Source organism: Boleophthalmus pectinirostris, unplaced genomic scaffold (assembly GCF_026225935.1).
Source record: "Boleophthalmus pectinirostris isolate CB_2022bp ecotype Guang Dong unplaced genomic scaffold, ASM2622593v1 HiC_scaffold_8, whole genome shotgun sequence".
In the NCBI taxonomy this organism is placed as follows: domain Eukaryota; kingdom Metazoa; phylum Chordata; class Actinopteri; order Gobiiformes; family Gobiidae; genus Boleophthalmus; species Boleophthalmus pectinirostris.
Genome location: NW_026571515.1, coordinates 25,541,321 through 25,559,488, shown reverse-complemented (window position 1 = coordinate 25,559,488; position 18,168 = coordinate 25,541,321). Strand labels below are relative to the sequence as shown.

General features: G+C 38.5%; 3 protein-coding genes across 3 annotated transcripts; all 3 read left to right on the top strand.

The window, feature by feature from the left end:
• On the top strand, positions 1-2,606 carry hoxc10a (homeobox C10a). The gene is given in 4 exon segments (XM_020929736.2): positions 1-54; positions 56-153; positions 155-843; positions 2,123-2,606. Coding segments are annotated over 4 exon segments (1,107 nt in total). The 3' UTR covers positions 2,389-2,606.
• A 5,304-nt stretch (positions 2,607-7,910) lies between these two features.
• Positions 7,911-10,325, top strand: hoxc9a (homeobox C9a). Its single transcript, XM_020929630.2, has 2 exons — positions 7,911-8,480; positions 9,525-10,325. Exons 1-2 carry the CDS (start codon positions 7,928-7,930, stop codon positions 9,767-9,769), a joined length of 798 nt encoding a protein of 265 aa, XP_020785289.1. The 5' UTR covers positions 7,911-7,927; the 3' UTR covers positions 9,770-10,325.
• Positions 10,326-13,166: 2,841 nt separating this feature from the next.
• hoxc8a (homeobox C8a) lies at positions 13,167-15,061 on the top strand. The gene is made up of 2 exons (XM_020929607.2): positions 13,167-13,602; positions 14,682-15,061. The coding sequence occupies exons 1-2, from the start codon at positions 13,167-13,169 to the stop codon at positions 14,996-14,998; spliced, it is 753 nt and encodes a 250-aa protein (XP_020785266.1). The 3' UTR covers positions 14,999-15,061.
• Positions 15,062-18,168: the final 3,107 nt, after the last annotated feature.

Here is an 18,168-nt window from a genome sequence, read left to right as displayed (position 1 = left end):
ATGACTCTTCTCTCAGCATCTTTAATAATGTTACTGATATTTTTGCACTTGGATACCAAAAGATGTCAGTCCCTATCCGATTCTCCTGGAAAACAGCCATCCAGATTTGATGATACTATCTTAAAAAACAAAAATGTCATGTCCGAATAGCCTATAGCTGTAACTTCCTCATGGATTCCTTCAAGGGTGGATCATCTTGTTTTATGGGTGATGGTTATTCCAGCAACCCTGGAATGTACACCCCCTTATCTGCAGACTACGGATATTCCGAGATGAGAAACATACAGAAGCTGAGACCGTCTCCACAAACGTGTAAAAACAATCCTTCTGGCAACTTGGCTTTTGGAAACGTTCAGTATGCATCATACCTGTCCCAACGACCGGCCACATGGACCCCGGGCTCCAAATCCAGCCGAGACCAACCTGTTGCACAGAGTTTACATCCCTGTTCGTTTCCCGCAGGCAACGTCAAAGAGGAGGCTTTTTGTTGTCTTTATCAGAGCGACTGTGGTAATAAGGGAAAAGAGACAACAGAGTCGACGGCTTACATCCGGCTACAAGACAATAGCCGCAGGCCTGAGCAAGCTGCCCGCTCGTCTAGCGGCTGTTTCCAGACGTACAGGGAGGCCAGGCCGCAGCAGGGCAACCAACAGCAGTTTCCCTCCGGCTTCTCTTCTCTGACCCACTTGGCTGATGATTCAACAGAAGAAGAAACAACAATTAGTTGCAGCAAACCGCCGAAAAAAGCAACCGAGGTTTCAAAATCAGTGGAGAGTCAGAGCAGAAGGGAAGAGGCTGTAAAGACTGACAGTTGCTCTGATAACTCGGACGAAGAATTAAAAGGTACATTACAAACTCCCCCACCTCCTCTCAACTCCCTTTATTCCCCAAATGGTGCATGCAAATGTGTGATTCATAAGCATGACTTCAATTAAGTGCGTGGATATTTCATAGGAGTCAAACAGAATACGCATGTGTACAAGGCTGGCATCTGACAGCCTGTCGGGGGTTTTGTAGCTCATGGCATTTAACACCATTCTATTAACGTGAGAATCTGAGATGGGTGCTGATCAGTCAAACAAACACAGGAGGCTACACGTGCGCACTAACTCGTTCTTTTCACACACTTCTTTTGACACTTTCTTTAGGCTAGCTATATATATATATATATATATATATATATATATATATATATATATATATATATATATATATATATATATATATATATATATATATATATATATATATATATATATTTATTACATTTCTGCCCGAACCTTCCATTCGACAGAAAAGCGTTTAGCTTTACAATAAACCTGAATTACTTTAATCCATAAAGGTCACCTGCGATTTTGTCAATAATAATAACAATAATAATAATAAACAATAATAATAATAATAATAATCATCATCATCATCATCATCATCATTACTGTGGTGGGGATGCAATTAATGGTTTACAAACAAACTGTTTTTTTTCAAAGTGGGGCTATATGTGCGAATCTGACTGTTCTGTGTTCTGTATTTTGTCTAAAATTGTTATTGCCAATTAACCTATACATATTTAGAAATCTTGTTAATAACTACTATATATGCTTTTATATACAAAGCTAATATTACGCTTTTAAAACCAAATTAGAATCCATTCGGTCTAATCGCTGTGTTTTTCTGCACAATGAAGCGTATACTCATCTTGCAGTCTATTTGTTAGCCTTTTAACATGATGTTACAAAATATCATATTTCCGGCGCGCAAAGGTAATAACATTTTTATGAGAGTCTGAGGTGTCATAGACCGAAACAAAAGAACTGCTTATACGTGTGGTTTGATCTCATTATAGGCGTGACTCTAGCAAAAAACAATTTAGAAACAGTGGGAGTTCGCATCACAAGATTCTCCATTCGCAGCTGTCTGATTATTTTCAAAGATGGCTGCGAAGAGTGCACTTCCAAGCGCTCCATATAAAACGTGCGTTTGATCCAGGAGCGAAGATGGATATTTGAGATATGGGCGTGTTCATCAGGACAAATAACAAAGAATAGGCTATCCACGTCGTAGGCCTATATAATTTTTTTGTGTTCTAACTCTGCTAACGTTTGTATACCTTTTCCTTTATCAGATGATATGAAAGAGACAAGAGGGAGCTGGTTAAAAGCCAAAAGTGGACGAAAGAAGCGCTGCCCATACACAAAGCATCAGACGCTGGAGCTGGAGAAAGAGTTCTTGTTCAACATGTATCTGTCTCGGGAGCGCCGCCTGGAGATCAGCCGGAGTATCAACCTGACCGACAGACAGGTCAAGATCTGGTTCCAAAACAGACGCATGAAGCTCAAGAAGTTAAGCAGAGAAAGTCGGAATAGAATGCAGTTTTACAACTATACTTGAATCCTGCGCTTTAAACAATGGCTAATCGCAGCACTTCAGATAACATAAAGACAGACTGATACATCACATGTTGCGACAATATGCATTATTTCTCCTAAATGTAGACCTAATGTAACTTTTGCTATAGACTCAATGGAATACTTTTCAGGGTTGCTTCTACGGCACACTGCAGTTTTATCACCCTGCAATCGTACCAATAAGAGAGGGAGGACATCTTTGGTAGCTTGTAAATAACTCTTGACTTACTTTGCAGAGCAGTTTGACCACTTGTACTGCTTCCTCCCCCTGCTTGTAAACTCAGTGTTTCTTGTGCATTGTCCAAAGTTTAATTCTCAACAAGTGAAACGAAGGAATTATTACGAGAGCAATTTATGGCATTTATTGAAAATAAAGGGGAGGGGAGACGCACTGGGATGAGAGAAAGAGATCTTAGTGCAGCTTTAATAGAAGTGAGAGACCATAACGTTGATTTAAATATTATCCAGGTGACCACTGTAAGTCAAGGTCATAAAATTCTAATGTCAGGTTCGCCCTGGAAAGCGTTGGGGGTGGATTTTATGATCTGCAAATATAATGTGCTGCAGCAGTAAAGATGCGTTTAAAGGTGTGTGTGTGGAGGAGGGCTAACCCAGACTGCAGGATCCAAAGCAAGGCGCTGGGCTGAAAGAAGCATGCAGCCTCCGCCTCCGAATTGGAATAATACATGGAGCACTATGGGCACATGAGATGGAAAAAGATGGTGGATAAAGACAGCGACGATTGCATGGACAGCATATAACTGAAGCTTTGAGGCAAACACGTGGATAACTAAACTATCAAGCGGACATTACCTTCTGACTCAAGTAAGGTAGGACATGATTTTACGTAATATTTTAATTTCCTGTTTGGAAAGTATGTCACAACTGTCAGAGGAGCGCACTTGACAGCTACTGGCAGGCATGTATGCGCGTGCTGCATGTCGACAGTACTGAGAGCTTGTCTGATTTGCCTGCTTTGCTGATGGCTCTTGTTTATTTTGTCAGTGGAATTAAGAGGCTTTGTTCGTTACATTAAGGGATGTGTGTATTTTATGGGTTTTTCAAGCTTCCTTTTCAAATTTAAGCAATCAAAGAATATATTATTAAACTATATGTCAGTCTGCGTAGTGTATCCTATATCTTAAAGCTGTTGATGGTTTCGTATACTCGCCTTCCTTTGTGCTGCTAGATAATCCTCATTTGGCTTTGGCATGTTTTTGGTCCGTGGTTTATAACCCCTTTGCGCGAAGCTGAAGCGTGGTTTAGGTAGTTTCATGTTGTTGGGGTTGGCTTCCTGGCTCGGCAACAAGAAACTGCCTTGATTACGTCAGTTCGTCTTCATCAAGGGCACAATTTCCGCTGAATATCCGTTACCACACAGGTCCCCGCAAATGGCATTGTAAATGAACTGGCTTGTAATACCTTGGACAGAGAGCTTCTTTCTTTGGCAGGATTTTGTGGCGGGCTGTAAAAACTCGCGAGGCTCTCAGAAGCATAATAGGTTGTAAACAACACAGGCTAAACTTTGAGACGGTTGTGGTGCATCTGTCAGAGGCTGAGCTTTTCTCTGCACATGTTTATTGGCTTCAGTTAGTTTATGAGAGGCATCAGATGACATTTGGACTCGTTCAGTATCATTTGGATGTGATAACCATGATCAGATAAAAATAAATACGAATAACCCGTAAAAATAAATATCCTAGCCTAAATAGCCTATGTATTATAGCCTGGATATCATTCTCGTTGTAGTGACTGTTTTTTCAGTATTCATATGCATACTAAATTCATTTTTTATAATTTCTTTATAATAGTCGCTGCAGTTGTATAGGCTGTATTTTATTTTGTACACTTTTTTATCTTTTATTTTTGAAATGAACTGTTGTGTTTGTAAACTGGCATAATGCCATAGTCTCGTTTGAGGACACTAGTATTTGTGATATGAAGCAATAAATAATTAAATAAATGAATACATAAATACATAAATACTAATAAAAATCACTTAAGTGATTAACGCAGCTAATACCCATATGAGTCAACAATGCCAAATTAAATCATTATCATTTTAATTTTAATTAATTTGTCATTTGAGTTTTTTTTGTTTTTTTTTTTAAATAAAGAAATGCAGAAAAAAAAGGCTGTAGGCCTACAAAGAGTGGCCGAATGGCTGTAACTGCGATCTTCGCATTGAATTCTTTATTTATACCCTTCATGTGATGATGCGTTTTTGTTTTTTTTTCTGAAATAGTGTATGTTCCTACTTTGAAAGCACACTTTTTTATAGTGACCAAACTGCTAATTCTCTTGCCCCCTCCCCTAATGGCGGTAGTGCATCTGGAAGAGACAGTCTGGAATCCAAAGTCACTTTCATTCAGTTTGGTGAATGAGTATCTTCCTTGGTATGCGTCACTGACAAAGGCTTTACAGCGCAGGAAACAGCACCGGGAGCTCCAAAGATTCGCCCTAAAACCATATACACATAAAACCATTAATTTCACTTTGTAGTGCGGACAGCAACCAAACATTGAGGCAGCCTATTCTCTGGAACATTTTACGTGGTGTAATAACGCAATTATGCTCTTCTGACCAGATAAAAGTTCAGATGTGCAAACTATAGGAATATCACAAATGTTCAATACTTCTGCCAGAACATTTTAATCTTATTATGTACAACACTTGGAGATCGTGTGATGGTACGCGATGCGTTTTTGTGGATATTTTAAGTGAATCCTATTCCGCGTTCATTAACGAGAACAAAATTACTTTAATCTTTTTTAGGCATACTTCAATCTCCCCCCGTAATTAAGTAAATAATCTCGTTTAAGAATCGCCATGGAATAAAAACGAAACCACTCTTAACATATGTGTAAAATATATTTTGTAGTAAATGAAGGATTTAGATTTCTCTGTATGAGTTTTTTTCATGGGCACCTCGCACATCGGAACGATTATGATCCATTTATAATTTCTAGATAAACTATATCAAATATAGCGTCTATTGTATAAATAATTTGTGCACGCATTTGTCTGTTGATGGTGACAAAGTGTTATAGACTTTTTTTCATTTTCCGAAACAAAATAAAATCTTGGCAAAAACAAGGTTAAGTCTGATGTACACACACACACACACACACACACACACCACCGTATCCTCAAAACACACGGATTAAAAGATGTGGTACTCCTCGAGAGCATAATGGTCAAATGTCAGAATGTATAAAACTAACGTATTGTAGCCTACACGCTCGTGATTAACCACAAAAAGACATCATTCAGTGATACACAATTTTATTCCAACCCCCCAAAGCTGATATATCAGTCACACAAAAATTAAAAAACAAAATACATAAATGCATATTTATCAAGTGTGTTTTATTTTATTTCTCCAAACCATAGTGCATACGTCATTAGCATCAACACTTCCTCACGTACAGATACCAACACTGATCAATTTAGAGTCCGTTCTTACAGCTATTAATTGCAATGAAGAGGTCTAGACTCACTGACACATGGCCCTTTAAAGCGTTTACTGCCTTATGTTTTTGTAATAAAGGTCATTGAGCACTTCCATTGCAGGTTTAATGGCACCATTAGAATAAAGGGATGTACAGGCCTACTTTATTATTCAAGCTACCATACGTCAAGTTAGGCTATAATCTCTGATCTTATTTTCCTTCAGAACTGCTGAAGATCCAAACTGGTTCTCTGTGTATATCCTGTACACAGGAGCTCTCTTCGTAAAACATTGGGGAAGTGTGTATTCTTGGCCGGCCAGGCAATCAGACCCCAGCCTGCCATAAGCCGGACACCTTTTGGCGTTTCTTAGGTTAAGGTCTGACGTCTGGCCGTTAAAATGTCATGGCTAAATCTGAACCCAGGAGCAAAGACGAGGGAAAACCTTGTGCGTCTTGAAAATATTATTAGGCGTTCACATTACTTTTGATATTAATAATAATAATAATAATAATAAATAAATAAACATTATTTTAATTTAAAACAGTCTATCGTCACCAGATACGCATTGAGCGTGGTTATAATGGTAAAAACCTGATAATGCATTTTAAATATACGTTATACTGTATGATACCTGGTAATTTTTCACATTAGGAGCTCTGGGTAAAAATAGGCATAGTATACACTTATACACTATAATAAAGGCCTAAATATACACAAAATACGAAATGTAAAATCAAAATGTATAGACATTCACAGCCACGTAAGCAAACAATGTGTTTTAGTCACTTATATCTGTTTTATCACTGTGCTGCGTTCGCTTTAACATACTCGCACTTACGGAAATTTTGTAAAAACACAACAAGATGATGACACCACCTTGTCCCCCTTTTCCTGTGTCTTATCGCACATTAAAATTTCAGCAGTCAGCTGCTAATATTCGGCTACACGTAATTGTAACAGGCGACACACTCCTCGCACGGTTCTTCTTACTCACAGCACATTATATTGCTTTATTTGGAGCGATTAGAGTTTATTTCCCAGGCACAGGCAAATGGCAAGCTGGCCTGGTGTAAAACAGCGAGCTACTGCCATTAGAGCCACTGTAACAGTATCCAATATCTTATAAAAGCATTCTGGTTAGTCCTTTAATCAACCTTTTTACCTCCTTCTCTCAGCAGTCTCCGGGCTTCCTGTCCTCGACCCTTCCACTTGATATGAATTGTTTCTCGTGCGCACAGTCTTGGTGGTTTTATGTTAAACGAAGAAGTCGGTTGTAGTCCTATTAACGACACGTTTATGAACAATCAAATGGTGCTCGTTAAAATTTATTGATAGGCATAAAAACACGAACCACCACTAGCCATAACATTGTTCGCTGCAGTGGGCGGCTTGTCAAGAACCTTTATCTCTCTTCCATCTGTGCATTAATTTAAGAAATAGCCTACATCAGTCTGTTTCCTCAACTTTATTGTTGTTGAAGGGATCATGTGCGTCGTTCTCTCCCATCAGTAGCTAGACTTTGTTAAAGCCGTCTCCTTTTAAGTGCTAAACAGCAGAGATCAGATGTCATAGGCTCATTTGATCAAATGTTCCGTGCTGATAAAGATAAGTATTGCATAATGACCGCTGCTGCAATGGGTTAGTAGCTATCCATAGGAATAACATTGGGCTGGTTGGAGTTGCTAGACAGAGATTGATTACAACATCAAATAGTGCCTCTGTCGCTTTTTACTGCGCGCAAGTCTGTGCTTCGTCCGAAGAAACGCCTACTTTTGTGCTGTTTAAGATTTTTTTAATTTTATTTTTCATTATAAAATAATCATTGTGAAGTTAGCCTAACAAGTCCACAAGCATAAGCAAAAAAGTAGCTTACGCATTATTAGAATTACTTGCATTTGTATTCTTGGCTGTGTGGCGCATTGATCCACTGTACAATTTTTGACTGGGTAAATATAATCACGTGTTGCCGAGGTAGCCAATCGCAGCCAGGGAAGTGCAGAGAAATAATTACCTGCCTTGATTGTTCTATGGCTAGATAAAAGTACACATACAGTCCATATAATAATCGGATGCATGTAAAAGAGCCTGGACGCATCGACATGTCGACCACGGGTCCCATAACAAATTATTATGTGGACTCACTGATCAACCATGAGAATGAGGATGTTCTCGCTGCCAGTCGATTTTCAGCGGCTGGTTCTCATCCCGCTGGCTCTCGCCCGACGACCCTAGTCCCGGAGTGTGCCGACTTCCCTTCCTGCAGCTTCGCACCAAAGCCAGCCGTATTCTCCAGCTCCTGGGCTCCCGTTCACTCGCAGTCCTCTGTCGTTTACCATCCTTACAGTCACCAGCCACACTTAAGCACAGACTCGCGGTACATGCGCTCATGGCTGGAGCCTATCTCCGGGGCAGTGCCTTTCCACGGCTATCCAGGGAACAGCAGGCATTATCAGGAGCACAGAGCCGGAGAGTGTCTTGGCTCCAGCGGAAGGACCTTCACGGATTATATGTACTGCTCCCCCACTGACATACGTGACAAGACCCAACCGAACGTGCCCTCTCCCGAATCGGAGTTTCTGACTTCAGGAAAACATAAAGACGACAAGCCGGAGCTAGACCCGAGTAAGTTCAAGCTCTTGTCGTGCTATCCAGGCGGGTGGGCTGCTCGGGGAGAGTTTGAGGCGTCTTTCGCTTCAAAATGTTTGAAAATTCAGACAGAGACAGAAATGATAAGCTACTCCTTCCCCTTTGTGCTAAGCTGCGAAGCGCATCTGCATGGGAATAGTTTTAGGAAGGTTACTAGCAGGATAATATTGGGGCTATAAAACTGGCAGGGTTGTAAACATGGACTCAAACCTATACAACAAGACGTTGAATTTGGGGGATTGTCACAGAGGTTGTCCATTTAATGTGAATCAGGATTCCTCACGAAATGTGTTTCTTTTTGTAATGGATTTTATTTTATTTTGTTTTACCCAGTGCCATTTCATTTGGCACATGAAAACTATAAACTGACTTTGTGCTGCTTTTTTAAAAATAATATTATTGTTGCTATTGTTGTTATTATTATTATTATTATTATTATGGGCCCATATAGCCTACAGAAAAAATAAACTGTCCAGTTTTATTCTCAATGATAAAATTCACGTTAAAGTTAAAGTAATTTAGCCAACTGTGTATAACAATGAAACTTAGTTTTCTTGTCTCTTACGTTCAGGTCTATCCAAAATCCCTCCATCCTTGAAAACTAACTTGAGGAATGTAGAGACTTACTCGAAGACTTTCACCACGGACCTGTAAAGGCTTGAACTACGGGCCACTTTATGGGCCAATAAAGTGAATAAGCACATTGAGTATTTTACGACGGTGTTACTCACAAGTTAAGGGGACAAGAATGAAAATGTCTATACGTTTGGATCATTTTCTTGCTCAGCCATTATGTTTATAGTCTTCGTATTCATAAAATGTTTAGCCTATATATTTTTATTTTTTGGCAAAATTAAGTCTTTGAAATAGATTATATTGCTATATTGTTAATTTAGCCTATAGAAGGATAGCACACTTTTGACAAAATTGTAGGCCTGTCTATCTTATATAAACGTGTGACTCTTGGAATTATCTCATTTATGAGTTTTTTTGTTTTTTTGTTTTTTTTCAATTTTACAGACAATCCAGTGGCAAATTGGATACACGCCCGATCGACGAGGAAGAAGCGATGCCCTTATACAAAATACCAGACTCTTGAACTGGAAAAGGAATTTTTGTTTAATATGTACCTTACAAGGGATCGGCGTTATGAAGTCGCCAGGGTCCTGAATCTGACCGAGAGGCAGGTCAAAATTTGGTTTCAGAACCGACGAATGAAGATGAAGAAAATGAATAAAGAAAAGGGAGAGGGTAAAGAACAATAATAAAGGACTATATTTGTCAAATCACAAGTAGAACCACTAGTGAATGGACAGCACAGATGAACCAAAACACCGCGTTTCCTCTTTGTATTTATCACTTTGTCCCAATTTATAGTCTTCTTAGTTGTTTTGAAGCTGTTTGTCTTTCTCAGTGCACAATTTCGTGTCCTTAAAATAATTAAATGTATAGAAATAATAAAGAGAGGACTATAGGCTCAGTCATTTTCTTTGTATTTTATTGTATAATAATTAATACTGTTTGGATAGCCTACTGTCTTTGGAGAGAATACTTGAATTCATTTAGATTTCATAAACACAATAATTTATTACGTGTATGTGTCTTTCATTTTTTGATACCTTGTTGCTGCTCAGGTGGGTTTTATCCAAACACCTGCGCTCGCACGGTTGCCTTGTATTTTGTTATACTTATTGTTGTATTTGTGCTTCAGCTTTCTTTGACTGTAACATATTCTGAATAAGAAAGACGTGTGAAAATAGATTTGTGTAAATACAAACATAAAAACTAAATAAATTAGTGGATTGTCCGTTGATCTTGACCGAAAACACATGTAAAAACAGATTATACGTTTTTTGTTTTTGTTTTTTTCCTAAATTTGGATAAAAAACGCTCGAAACAACATTTTGTTTGGATGCATTCTTTATTCAGTATTCATTATTCATAAATTAAATTATATCTTATAATTTGCATGAATTAGCATATGCATCAATCAACACAAGGATCCATAAAAGAGAAACCATGAGATGCTGTCTGTTTTACGTAACACAGAGAGCGCAGTGTAAACTCGACAGTTGCACGTTGTGTGTGTCGGTCACTATATCCAATTTATAACGGCTTGACCAGCATCTAAACAATCTATCTGTATCTAAGTCTTCTGCAACTAAGTTTCCTTACATGATAGACCCATATGTTGGTATGTTGCAGCTTGTTAAACGATGCTACCTCAATGATAAAAACTACAATTTCAACAACAGTTGTTTATGAATGCAATTCACCTCATGTCTCACATTTGTTTCCTGGGATCAACCTAAATTGCCTTTTTGTGGTGGTTAACAATACGGACAGGATGCTGTCGTTTCAAAAGACCAATCCAGCATTTCCGCACTGCTCGGACAAAAATGCCAGTTTTACAGCCCCTGTTGGAGCACGGCTGTTTGTCTCAAATGCAGACGAACAAAGCAAACTCGACTAACTGGCTAGACGTCTGGCCTAAATTACTTTATGGTTTTAATGGCCGGTGGTGGTGGAAGTGGCTGACTCGTTCAAAGGAGAGCCATGCGCAATGTTTAGTTAGCTTACCCTTTCCTGATGGCCAGCAGCAACCCCGCACTACCCTGCTTCATATAAGAGCTCTCATGCATTAATTATGGGACAAGTCAATATTTATATGCATAACAGAGATGCTCGAGCACGCTATTATGTCAGGTATCGAGATTGTCTTTATGGCAGGAAGAAATCAAAGTCGAAATAGAAAACATTAAATTCTGAAATTTTATTGCACTTTTATCTTTGTAATGTTTACAGAAACGGAATAGAGAGACCATTGTTGAGACAAACGGGCTGACTTGTGTCCACACTGCAGTCGTTTCTGATTGGTGGAGCGCTACTCGTTTGACACAACTTTGAACACTAGATGACGCTGTTGATCCACGGTTTAAGCCTAAGAAGTGTGTTACAAGGGGATTTTGTCCCTCAAGTGACATGGATGAAATGAAAAGTATATAATCTCTAACTGACAAAATTATACTTATTAGTATTACCACATTTGTAGAATAAAATGTGGGCCTCCTGGATTACAAAAAGTTAGAGGAGTACATATATATATATATATATATATATATATATATATATATATATATATATATATATATATATATATATATATATATATATATATATATTACAGCATTGCGATAGATTATAATAGGCTGTATATATTGGCTATTCATATAGGCAATTACCATATATTATTATTAGTATTATTATGGAAGTAGCCAGTAAAATCAAACGAGGCATGACAATATTGAAGGAGAATATTTTAATTACAAAAGCACAATTAAATTACATATTCATGTTTTTTTTTTTTTTTTTTATTCAGCAATTACAAGTGCAAGTATACATCTATGTACAGTTTAAACAAATATAAAAATAAAAAATAGAGCAAAAAAGCAGGAACATATAATAATAATAATAATAATAGTAATAATAATAATAATAATAACCATAATAATAATAATAATAATAATAATAATAATAATAATAATAATAATAAACTATTTTCTAACAGTTTCAAAAAGACAGTGGCAAACTGCATATTTATTGAGTGTAAGAGACTTTTAAATTCGAGCATTTTATAGTTTACGATATTGGCTACAGAAAGTCAGTAACTGCGTTGAAACCACACTGGCAAATTCTCAACACCAGAGAATGGCTGTAAGAAGTCGTTGTGGCTAAACATCCGTGTACGTGTAGCGTTTTATGAACTGGTCCACGTGGGGAGATTTACAGCTAATGCGCGCCGGTTTTACGGGGTCAGTAAGTGGCACCATAGTATTCATAGGTCGTGTTTATATTTGCGAGTGTTTTACGGCGCGCAATGGCCTTTCTCGATTACAACGCGCGAAATGCTTCACTCTGCACCTGTACACTTGTGTGTGCTCTCTTTAACGATTTTTTCTTCTTTGATTACTTAATCTTTAATATGATAATGCAGTTAGTGAAATTACGCATTACCACAAGCAAAAATGTTTAAAAAAGAACAGAAAATGAAAAGAAACTAATGCGCAAACCTAAGGCCCATTTTAATGCATTTAACAATTATTGCGTTCTGTCAGTTTTCATCTGATCTCATTTTAACAACGCCTTGAGTTAGAAACATATAGCATGAATCATATTTAAAGCCTTTTTGCTTGTTGATTATGATTACAACTCCTCTCAAGGTGGATATACGTAAGCCTCACGTCTGACCGGTCGCTGAAAAGATGAAGGGGTGGGGGTGAGGAGGGAGGGTGAGGAACGGGGCGACCGTGGTGGGGGTGGTTGAGTGGGAAGCTAAAAAAAAAGGAAAAAGAAAAAGAGCAACGTCTGGGACTTGTGCCGGCTGGGAGCAGGACAGCTTCTTTGACATTAGCTTTAACGCACATTCAAAGCACATGCAATAAGCAACTGCACAACCTGGGGAACACGCAGTGAAATCCGCCGAGAGGAACGGCTCTGAGAGAGTGAGCTGCCGTAGATTGTCCAAAGGGGCAGCGTTTCTTCTAGTTCCGGTTTGTCTGCCTGTGTGCGCTGAAGGAGTTGGGACCCTAAACAAAAGGCTGCCATCATCCTAAAGGAGATTATCTGCAGCAAGAAAGCGTGTGTGCTTGATGCTAACTCAAAATGAGCTCCTATTTTGTCAACCCTCTTTTTTCTAAGTACAAAGGGAGCGAGTCATTGGAGCCAACTTACTATGACTGCAGGTTTCCACAGAGCGTTGCCCGCAGCCACACGCTGGTTTACGGACCGGGAGCAGCCGCACCGGGCTTCCAACACCCGTCCCATCACGTGCAGGACTTTTTCCACCACGGAACTACGGGGATCTCTAACCCCGGATACCAGCAAAATCCTTGCGCCCTGGCTTGCCACGGAGATGCAACGAAATTTTATGGATATGAAGCCCTTCCGAGGCAAACGCTTTATGGTACCCAGCAAGACGCAAGCCTAGCGCAATACCCAGACTGTAAATCGTCGGGCAGCTCTAACCCCGGAGAAGGACAAGGCCACTTAAATCAAAACTCCTCTCCCAGTCTTATGTTCCCTTGGATGAGACCCCACGGTCAGAATAATGTTATTATTTCATTTTCTTTCACTGTTTATTGCGTGTATGTGTCAACGTGCGTGTACGAGCGTCTGTGACTATTTCTGTGAGAGTGTGTGTGTTAAATAAGTTAATGTTTAACTCCTATATACTATAAATGGTATAAGTGAGAGGGACATGATGAGGCACATAGAACCTGTACTGCAGGCTGCTGTAACTCTGCAGCACATGCCCATACAGAGCTGAGACGTTGCTTTGAAAAGTGTCTTCAAAAAGCTCAATATTGAACATAGCTCATGACTCCAGATCTTTGAAGTCAATTATCGTTCTCATAAGACATTTCACAACCTGTAAAAGCAACACATGGAAGATGGATACGTCCGTCCAAAATATGGGTAGCCTCCACATGCAAAGTGACAGAAAACTAAGATCACGTAGCTTCACACACATGTCCAGGTACTAACAGAACGAATGAGGTCAGTTTTTGCAGAAATCTGACAAAGGATCAGTGTGACATTCAAAAACATCTCTGAACTCGGTTTCAGATGAAGATTTTAAGTAACTCCATTTATGTAGGGATTATCTGCTTCAAACTTCAAACGTCATAGGTGCAATGGACAATTTCATTCTCCTGCTATAGGGGATAAGAGCCTGGTTGGCGCAAAATCTCTCCATGGTTTTTAGGGTCACACTGCTGCATACAATTTAACTGTAATGATACATATGTAACTAATGCATCTATAAGACGAGATATTACAGACATTTGATTTACCATTGGAAACATGTATCCAGCATGTCTCTAGAGATTTCATGGCATCATTTTGTGAGATTCTTACCTACAGTGATATCACTTTAACGCACCAGTACCTTAAAAACACAAACAAAACAATAGTGAAAATTCAAAATAGAATACAAATACACTTTAAGTTTGATGTCCATAAGTTAGAGTCAGCACTTAAGGCAAAATAATGCCTAACTGTGCGAGTATTCACCAAGAGGGAAATAAAGTAAATGCAGAATTAATTTTAAGCCATTAGCGGGCTTTTATGAAAGACCATGGTCAGTCTGGGCTAACCTCTGGCTTTATTTCATTTAAGCACCAGGAAGACGAAACGGCAGGCAAACCTACAGTCGTTACCAAACTCTGGAACTGGAGAAGGAGTTTCTGTTCAACCCTTACCTGACGCGCAAGCGACGGATCGAGGTGTCCCATGCCCTCAGTCTCACGGAGCGTCAGGTCAAGATCTGGTTTCAAAACAGGAGGATGAAGTGGAAAAAGGAGAACAACAAAGACAAGTTTCCAGGCCAGAGAGGAGAAGCTGAAGCCGAGGCCGAAGAGGAGGGCAACGAGGACGGTGAAGGGGAAGAAACTGAAGAGAAAGAAGCGGAAGAAAAGGAAGAGGCCAAGGAATGATTTTATGGTCCTTTTTATGGTTATATGGCTGAAAACGAGAGAAAAGAGAGGCCCCATAAACAGACCGAGAGTCAGAGGAAGGCACAGAGCGTCAACTTTATGACCACCCATTCAATTTGTCAAAAGGGAGAAAATCCCACCAATATTGCTGTCATAAAAAGTCCAAATTTGACCAGTATTATAACATTTGGGTTTTCTGGGAGACTTGAATCTGTCAATAGTGTCTCTGTAAAATAACGCATGTTCGATGGGAAATGGCAAAACTATTTTTACAAATGTGCTTTTGTCAAAACGCATAGCCAAATAAGATCAAGACCAACGCCAACGTGTTTTGTAAATAGATACCAGCCTACATTTACAGTGTCATATCCGAGTAGCCTTTCAGAATTGTAGGCCCGGTTTGTTGAGACTTCATAGCAACTGTCACATCGGCGCACAGCCTGTGTATAAACCAGTTTGAATCTTGATTGTTACTGTACTGTTTATCGTTTTATGTGGATGGCCTAGAGATAGCCATTAGCTCCTCAGACTTCCTTTCTCTAGGATTACCAGGGAAATGCAATCGTTTGAAATTCTCTGATGCTACCTAAACCTGGGAGAATTGCAATAGAGATTTTGGAATATACAGATTTCATATGATTTTAATTTTAAAGTGTTATATAACCTTCTATTATTCTATTAAGTTAACTGTGTAGCATTTACCCCATATACAATATACACTTGTTGAAGACAATTTAAGTCTTGGGAAGACAATTAGCTTCAAGCCAACCCTTTTTAAGATTGTACTCGGCACTACCTAAACTCAGAGCCATGCCCTTTACTGATTTTTATTCCACGCTCTTTCTTGGGCATCGCTCTGAAAAGATTTAAGCTGTTTCCCCAACAACTAAAACTGCCTATAACGCACATTTAGCGATGTGTAAGATTATACCTGCTACAATAACACATATTTTAAACATAAGGGAGTTTTTATTTTAATGTGCTGGTGATATAGCGTAGTAGTTTTGCACTGAATATAACCTTTATGTACGTCTTGTTATATATTGATGTTAACAATATGCTCGTTTCCTGGTGTTTCTCCCGTGAAAGACGGAATTGTGTGTCCTCGCCGTTGTTGATGTAAAATCACAAATAAACAGGATGGCTCACTCTTATTTCTGTTTTTTATTAATATTACAATAACGTGTCACAGGTATTAGCCCAGACATCAAATATACAAGAACAAAATAATACAACACATCATTACACATTCACGCAAAGTTACCAGGAAACTGTATCTTTAACCATTTACACATTTCGTTAGAAAACTTGAAAAAAATTGCCCCAAGCACATTGATACACTTTTTCAGTCACTGTCCGTTGCAGTATTAAAACATGCAAATATTTCAAACTGGGAGATCAAATCAAATGCAGCTATGTCAGTTTTTCTCTTGAAAGTATTGAGTGCGTGCGCTGTGTACACTATAAGCCATGCACACGCGTTTGATTCATCCCCGTAATAATAGGCGTCTTGTCTTAAGGGAGGACTCTTAGCCTTTTTAATAAATGCTGGGAAGAATAATGACTGTATGGGTTGACTAACATCTGATGTGGTGTCATGATACAGTAAACTAAGTAATCACAAAGCTTTCAGGGGGATTTATTCTTCTATTTATGTGTTTTGAAACCCACGCAGTTTTTTTTTTTTTTTTTTTTTTTTTTTTTTTTTTTTAGAATATAACATTATCTGCCTTTAATCAATTCACAAAATTGAAAAATGATTAAAATCCAGCCAACTATACAAAATTGTATCTGTCAGCTAAGACAGAGATAAAAATCAGCAAAATAGAGTATAAACCCAACTGCTCGTCTACGGTGGCATGAGCATCTTCTTCTAGGTTATTGCGACAGAAACGCCATGTCCTGACCGTTGAAGTGTTATTTGAACTGAGGCTTGACAAAATAATACAATAAAAGATTACGAGCAGTTTATTTACACTCACTTTATCCGATAAGGTGCTGGTTTTACTTCACTTCGGTTGTAACATTGTATTGACTTTTTTCCATTATTAGTTGCGTTGGCTGCGCTTATGCTCAATTATTCAGGGGATCGCATCTCTTCTGTCAGCGCCACCCGTCCATTCACTAATTTGAATATGTGCATTTGGTGTGTAAGCAACCGCTAGATGCAAATACTTATGAGAAAAACGTCTTTATCTTCTTTAAGAACACTGAGGGAAATTTAACAGTGGAATATGCATGAATAATTGATTGACATTGACTGCTGATTATTTGTTTAGAAATTTGTGGCACTTTTTGCGTTGTGACCTAAAATAACTTCACTTCGAAGTGATTTGATTATTGTAATGTATGACGGAAAATAAACTGATGTGTGACACACAGGCTTGTTCAACAGACTTGTAATATATCCCTTTTTTTTATTGATGTGCTTTATTTTGCACTTGTGTCTCTTTTGCGTCTGTGCGTAAAGGCGCATCCAATCTGTATAGTGTGTTCCTAAATGACACCTTCTGAGCCTCATATGGCCAGTGTGTGTGTACTTTTAGCATGGGGCTGACATTGCCATTAAAGTTTAGTGTAGCTGTTGTAAAGTTTATTGGTGGTGTAAAGACGCTGCTCGGTGGCTATTTGTGTCAGTCTGGGACCAGTGCAGACCATGACCTGCAAGGACACCGCGCATCGCCACAAGTATGTACACCTATTTTCAGATCAGAACAATTTCCTTGTTGGATTATGTTATACTAAAGTACCTAGCCTGTTGACTACGCGTAACAACCCCTTTTGATATTTTTTCGAAGAAATTATTTGCGTCTCATGTCATGAGCAGGAATAATATTTTACGCACTTATTTTTGAGACACAATTTAGTATTGTGTCTTTTTGAAGTCGTCGAATATGCAAGAAAATACGTGTGGTTTCCTCCGTGTTTGTGGCTAGATAAAATAAAAATATTTATAATAAAAAAGAAAAACGAAAAATAAATTTAAAAAGCGGACATTATTTTTGTTTTCATTTCACTGCCCTGTAGATATTTGTTAAAATATCTATGTTAGCCACATTAGAACTTAAATGAAGACCTGCGCTTTTATCTATTTTTATCAACATTATGCCACATGCATTTTTTTTAATATGAGCTAATAAATGCATGATTATGCACAATGTAGATCATGA

Coding starts and splice junctions, on each gene's coding strand:
- hoxc8a (XM_020929607.2), top strand. CDS start 13,167: ATGAGCTCCTATTTTGTCAACCCTCTTTTTTCTAAGTACAAAGGGAGC. Junction 13,603..14,681: donor CCCTTGGATGAGACCCCACG/GTCAGAATAATG, acceptor ATTTCATTTAAG/CACCAGGAAGACGAAACGGC.
- hoxc9a (XM_020929630.2), top strand. CDS start 7,928: ATGCATGTAAAAGAGCCTGGACGCATCGACATGTCGACCACGGGTCCC. Junction 8,481..9,524: donor CAAGCCGGAGCTAGACCCGA/GTAAGTTCAAGC, acceptor TCAATTTTACAG/ACAATCCAGTGGCAAATTGG.